General features: G+C 37.6%; 1 protein-coding gene across 1 annotated transcript in view; it reads left to right on the top strand.

The window, feature by feature from the left end:
- Positions 1-7,274, top strand: part of UVRAG (UV radiation resistance associated) — a 481,244-nt gene that overhangs the window by 49,362 nt on the left and 424,608 nt on the right. Inside the window, exon 2 of the mRNA XM_007941031.2 lies at positions 741-858. Coding sequence (XP_007939222.2) covers positions 741-858 — 118 coding nt within the window. The remainder of the gene's footprint in view (positions 1-740; positions 859-7,274) is intronic.

Genomic DNA, 7,274 nt, shown 5'->3' with positions numbered 1-7,274 from the left:
AACAACAACAACAAGACTTAATGCATTGTCTGTCTTTTCTCTTTTTGATGTGAGTGAATTTAGCTTATATTTTTGTTCATTTCTACTGTTGCTTATGCACTTTTTATGTTTCTAACACTTGTGACTCCAGATAATTCTCTGAGCAAGAGAAATTGTTGGGATGGGGCCTGAATAGGAAATAGAGACTGATTGGCTACTGTTGAAGTGAAATTTCATTTAAGCTCACAACATTTGAGTTATTGGTTGAATGGTATGACCAGTGTATAATTGCTTTTATTTTTTGGTTTGGTCTCTTTTCCTGCCTGTACAAATGATCTGGTATCCAGATGGAGCTAGCAACAGGGGTGATTCTATGTCATAACTGCTGATTTTCTGTTGGTACGAGATGCACTTCACATTTCTACCAGCATGCTTCTGGGGAAAAAAGCTAATCACTGCTTAGTTTATGTTCCAGGGAATGCTAATGCTATCCTGCTTGTATATAACACTCACACAACGTTTATGCATTTAAAAATATTTAAATCTGCTCACAACAGTCTTGTACGTGAGATAGGGCAGGTGTAATCCCTGTTTGACAGAGGGGATGCCGAGGTATAAATAAGAAACTAGATTAAGATAACTGGCTCAACAAATGAATGACTGGCATGAATTATTGTATTTTATTTTTGAATTGTGACTTTAAGAAAATTTAATAGGAAGAAAAAGCTGAATACTTCTCTCTTTTTATTGTTACTTTTTAGCGGCGTCTTCGACATCTTCGGAACATTGCTGCCCGGAACATTGTCAATAGAAATGGCCATCAGCTCCTTGATACCTACTTCACACTTCACTTGTGTAATACAGAAAAGACATACAAAGGTAAGGGAATCTGTGAACTTGGTACCCATAGACTGTTATATCTCATTTTTATTGTTTTGTAACTCAAGCAATTCTCTGTGCCTCTTATTAATTAATTACTTATTGGAAAGCTCAGTTGTCATGCTGTATGAAAAGGTCTTATGAGCAGTTGTCATGTATATTAAAGAATCTTGATTCATCAAGTGTTCTTTTCGGTAAGTGAGCCTTATATTGATAAGCTAACTATTCCTTTATATATTTTAGCTATAAATATCTCTTATAACAGTACCAAAGATTTAAAATAGATTATGAGAGTCTACTGACCTGTATAATTTTACTTTTCATTCAGATGTAATTGATGTATTTTAGGGATGTAGTTTATATCTTCTCAAATCTGTAATTTTTTGTGTATGTGGAGTCATTTTTAGAACAGTGGTGTGGTTTCGTCTAATTCACTTTCATGTATTGTGCCGCAGGTGCTACTATAAGTGACAGTTCTAAGAGTAGTCCAGATATTTGTTTCAAAATCACAAATGTCTTTTGAATGTATATTGTATGAAAGGTACTCTGATATAATCAGTTGGCTTATGTAGGATGGAACAAGAGAGGTGTACGCATGGTGTAATGACAGGAACCTTGGATTAGGATTAAAAGTACTTGGTTCTAGTTCTAGCTCAACTGCTTGCAGCTGTGTGACTTTGGACAAAGATAAGGCTTTTGAATCTTACTTTTCCTGTTTTTAAAATGGAGATAATGAAATAGGCAAGATAGACTTTTATGAGGCTCAATTGAGACAATGTGCTAACGCTTTGTAAGATGTGATTAAAGATCTATTTATATTAGCAAAAGTGCCATTATTTTTAATAAGAGGGACTGAAGACTTATTTGAATTTTGTCCTGTGGCAAATGTGAAAAATTCAAGTAGCATTTTACCTTTTCAATTTTAATTATTAAAAAAAACTCTATTAAAGCACTAGTTATTTAATAACTTCTAAAAAAAATTCCAGTATCAGTACAGTATTTTACACAAATAACACATGTATCATATGTTTTTTGCAAACCAGGTATCCACCTCACATGCTAGTTTCCTATAGGATGTTGCTGTTGTTGTTAGGTGCCGTCGAGTTGGCTCCGACTCATAGCAACCCCGTGTATAACAGAACGAAACACTGCCCGGTCCTGTGCCAGCCTCATGATCCTTGCTATACCTGAGCCATCGTTGTAACCACTTTGTCAGTCCATCTCATTGAGGGCCTTCCCCTTTTTTGCTGACCCTCTGCTTTACCAAGCATGATATCCTTCTTCACGGAATGGTCCCTTCTGACAACATGACTAAAGTAAGTAAGATGAAGTCTGACCATTCTTGCTTCCAAGGAACATTCCAGCTGCACTCCTTCCAGGGTAGATTTTTTAGTTCTTCTGGCAGTCCAAGGTACTTTGAGTATTCTTTGCCAACACCGCAACTCAAAAGCATCCACTCTTCTTCGGTCTTCCTTATTCCTTGTCCAGCTCTCACATGCATATGAGGCAATTGAAAATACCATGGCTTAGGTTAGGCACACCTTAGTCTTCAAGGAGACATCTTTGCTTATCAGCACTTTAAAGAGGTCTTTTGCAGCAGATTTGCCCAGTGCAGTACATTGTCTGATGTCTTGACTGCTGCTTCCATTGTGTTGATTGTGAAACCAAGTAATACAAAACCAACTTCAGTTTTTTTCCATTTATTGTGATGCTGCTTATTGGTCCAATTGCAAGAATTTTCATTTTCTTTTCTTGAGATGTGATCCATACTGCAGACAGAAGTCTTTAATCTTCATCAGTAAGATTAAATCATATTAGTAAATCATAATTCAGTTGCATTATTCCTATATGTGCTGTACATTTTATATGCATGTGTACTAACATTTGGATGAGTTATGTGTCAAAAAAATGATATATGCTCATTAAAAATTTAGTCAGTGCAGAATTGTATAAAGTGTGTAGAAACGCCCTTATACAACAATAACAACTCACTGCCATTGAGTCGGATCTGACTCATAGCGACCCCAACTTGGATTTCTGAGGTAGTATCACTATGGAAGTAGATTGCCCAACCTTCCTTCTGATGAGTGGCAGGTGAGTTTGAACCGTCAGGCTTCTGGTTAGCGGTCAAATGCCTTAGACACTATGCTACCAGAGCTCTCTTATAGTAAATAGCATTAATTTTTTTTTTAATGATGAAAAAAAGGACTCCAAATTCTGCTACCCACCCTATGTAATTTTTTTCATTCTATTACATATTTTGATAAATGAAATTAATCTGAATGATTAACATTAGTTACATTAACAGATATCCCAAATCTCAGTGCCTTAACATAATATAGTTCTTATTGCTAAGTCCAATGTAAGTGTTCTTTAATAGGTAGCAGGTCTTGCACCTATTCTCTAAATGATAACTCAGATACATGTGGCCTGGCATGGCAAGAGAGGATTGCTTGTGGGAGATTTCTTAAGCAGAGAGCCCACATCAGTGTCACCACAGTTCACTGGTTATAAATCAATTGCATTGTCCTTTTTCGATTCAAACAAACAAACAAACAAACAGAAAAACCCAAATTCACTGCCATTGAGTTGATCCCGACCCATGGCAACCCCCACTGGATTTCTGAGGCTGTAAATCTTTATGGAAGTAGATCACCCCATCTTCTTTCTGTGGAGCAGGTGGTGGGTTTGAACTGCTGACCTTCTGGTTAGCAGCCAAAATGCCTTATCCACCATGTCACCAGAGCTTCTTTTTAGATTAAAAGGGGACTGGGAAATATAGACTTTTTATGTGTTCAGGAGGAAAATGAAAAAGTTTGGTCATTATCTGATCTAAGGGTATAAACGTTTCACAGCCTTTGATATAGCTGGGCTATTGTCAGTGCTGTTGAGTTGATTCCTACTCATGGCAACCCAGTGTTTGTAGAGTAGAACTGTGCTCCATACAGTTTTTAATCAAGGCTGTGACCTTTCGGAAGCAGATTTCCAGGCTTTTCTTCCAAGGCACCCAAGAATTCTACGTCTGGTTTACTGCTTACTAATAGGTTATATCACCAAATTCTCACTGCCATTGAGTTGATTCCGACTCAGTGACCCTCATTGGATTTCCAAGGAGGTAAATCTTCACGGAAGTAGGTTGCCCCATCTTGGCTTCCACGGGGTGGCTGGTGGATTTGAACTGCCGATCTTCTGGTTAGCAGTCAAATGCCTTAGACACTGTGCCACGAGGGCTCCTTGGTTATATTACTAGCAACATATAACAATGCCAGGATAGTTTAAATTTTATGTGTTTCTATGTAACAGTCCTTGATTATCTTAATAAAAGTCTGTGGCCTTGCTGCAGTGTCACCGCTGATAATAGTAAAATAGTGCTTAACACATTTTAGATATTTGGTAAATGATAGCAATATTATTAGAATTATAATAGTTACAGTCATATAAGTATCTTCTAAATTGGAAATAGTCATGGGGAACTGGTTATGGATCATGGTGGAAAGTAGAAATAAGATGAAAGTAGAGTAAGTATATTTGCCTTTTTTTCCCATCTAGCTAATGTTACATCTTCAATTTAGAAGTTATCATAGACTATTTTTTAAAGGTTTCTCAATAAAATGGTTATTAACACAATTCAGGATTAACTGGTGATAGAACACAGTCCAATAACTGGTAGTGGTGTTGTATCTGCCACTGACTGGCAAGTCCTTTGGATAGAACATTTAGCTTCTCTTGTGAATTTTAGTTAATTTATCTCTAAAGTGAGAGGATTGGTTATTTCCGAGACTTCCTCTTGCCTGAAAATGTTATGATTGAGTAGTCTATTCATGGGCTTCTTGGGACCACATGTTGGCTATATGTAACTTTTAACTACCACAGGAAGAGCTGGGAAGACCTTTCCTTAGTAGGTCTTAGTTAATATCATCTTACATAGTTGGACTTGTAATGACAAACATGAATAATCATTTCATGATCATTATGTGGCCCTTAGTGTAGACTGACCATAATAGGAAACTAGTTGAAATTTTTCATTAAGCCACCTGTTTCTTAATTTTACAAGAAAATTTTTTATTGGAAAAATATCTGAAATGCTAGTTTCTAAGTTATTTTTTGTTTTATTTTAGCTGAACTCACAGCACATCCAAAAAAGTAATGTGTTATATTTTCTTGACATCCTTTTAGAGACTTTAGGGCATTGTCTACTTTTTTAGGTAATTGAAATCAAACAAATTACCATATCTGCAGAGAGCAAAGCTTTGTGTTAATGTGTGGCGAGCTAGGTTCTAATTCAGGCTCCCCTTTAAGCTTTAAACTTTGATAAAATCAAGTTTGTTCTTGAGTCCTAGTTATTTTCTTACTCATGAAATATGAATACCTTTTATCTCCTGAATTATCAACCAGTTATTTTGAATACATCAGGAGACAAATTGTATAATTCAGTTTAGTGATCGCATTGAAGACTCATAGTTTTGAATATCATCTATATTCTAACAGACCCCAAATTTGTGTCGTTAGCTTAGTGCTCTCTGAGCTCAGACTCCTGTCTGTATCCAGTTGCTTACTTTACATCTCTACTTAGAGTCTAATAGGAAACTTAAACTTGATACGTTCAAAACTGGATTTCTGATATTCCAGCTCTGATTCATCACATGTATTGTTCTTTCTGTCAGAAAATGGCAATTCCATTTGCTTGACCAAAAACCTTGAAATTGTCCTCTTTCTCCTATACCCCACATCCAGTCTTTCAGCAAATATCTTTGGCTCTATCATTAAAAAATATCCTATCTAATCACCTTTTACTATCTCTAAAACACTATCATCTCTTGCTGCAATGGTTGGAATGTACTTTTAATATATTTGTCTGCCCATGCACCCCTTTAAACTGTTCCAGACCGAGACCCTGTGAAAGTGAGAGCCGGATCATTTACTCCTTTCCCCAAAACTCCAGTGACTTCCAGGAGTCTCAATTATCTAGTGCTGCTGTAACAGATACACCACATGTGGGTGGATTTAACAAGCAAGTTTATTTTCTCATGCTTTCGAAGGCTAAAAATCTGAATTTAGAGCACCAGCTGGAAGGGAAGGCTTTCTAGTCTGTCGGCTCTGGACGAAGGTCCTTGTTTCCTTGAGTTTCTGCTCCTGAGCGATCTTTGTGTGACTTGGCATCTCTCTTGCCCCATTTCTGCCCTGTTCTCTTGTTTAATCTCTTTATATCTCAAAAGACATTGTCTCAAGATATACCCTATACCCTGCCTCATTACAATAGCAAAGACAACGCATTCCCAAATGGGATTATAACTGCAGGCACAGAGGTTAGGATTTAAAACATGTTTTTTTTGGGGGACACAGTTCAGGCCAGAACACCTCACCTAGAGTAAAAGCTAAAATCCTTAGGGTTTCTTACAAGGCTTTTCATAATTTGACTCTTGCTATCCCTTGGAGCCTCTTTCTCGTTACTTTCTGGCTGGCTGTCTCAGCCGCACAATCTGTTTGCTGTTCCTTGAATACATCAGCTCTGCTGCTGCTTCCCTTCTGCCTCTGCACGTGTTATTTCTGGGGTCTGCAACACTCTCTTCTCTAGATAGCCACATGACTAGCTTCACCGGCTTCTTTTGGTCTTTGTTCCATATGTTTTCTCGGAGGAACTTTCCTTGATCACTGACTAATCCTTTTAAAAATTGGGACTATTCTTATCCCTATCCTCTGTGCTTTATTTTTCTCCACAGTAGTTAACATCATCTGACATACCATATGCTTAATTATTTGCTTGTTATGTGAACTCCATAAGAGCAGGATTTTTTTTTTTTTTTTTTTTAATTGTGATTTGAGTCAAAATTTACAGAGCAAATTCACTTTCCATACAGCAGTTCACATACATTGTCTCATGACATTGGCTAGAATTTACCCCAGTGCAACAGCTCCCCTCCCACTTCCTCCCCATAGTTACCTCTTCTCTGTGTCCTTCCTTCCATGCACTCCTGCCCCCTGAGCTGTCTCCCTGTGCATACATAGCCCTTCTTTCTCCCATGATTGTTCTCTCCAAAAAGTGTATCTACCTCAGGTAAATGTTCAACTCATATGCCTGTCTAAGGGCAGGAATTTTTAAGTCAGTTTTGTTCACTGTGCTAGCCCCAATAATCTGGAACAATGCTTGACACATACTCAAACCAAAAGCAGACTCACTGCCTTTGAATTGAATCCGACTCATAGTGACCCCCCCCTTGGGTTTCTGAGGCAGTATCTTTACAGAAGTAGCTTGCCCAGTCTTTGTCTTCCTTCTGAGTAGTAGCTGGTTGGTTTGAACTGCCAGCCTTCTGGTTAGCAGTCAAATGCCTTAGGCCCTATGCTAATTTTTTACATGTTGGGAACAATTAGCATAGTGTGATTATGAAAATACCTTGGGGAGGGTGTGGTTGGGAAAA

Source organism: Orycteropus afer, unplaced genomic scaffold (assembly GCF_000298275.1).
Source record: "Orycteropus afer afer isolate SDZICR_OR568_19922 unplaced genomic scaffold, OryAfe1.0 scaffold00074, whole genome shotgun sequence".
Lineage (NCBI taxonomy): Eukaryota > Metazoa > Chordata > Mammalia > Tubulidentata > Orycteropodidae > Orycteropus > Orycteropus afer.
The sequence above is the reverse complement of the archived record's forward strand: the minus strand, read 5'-3'. Positions and strand labels throughout refer to the sequence as shown.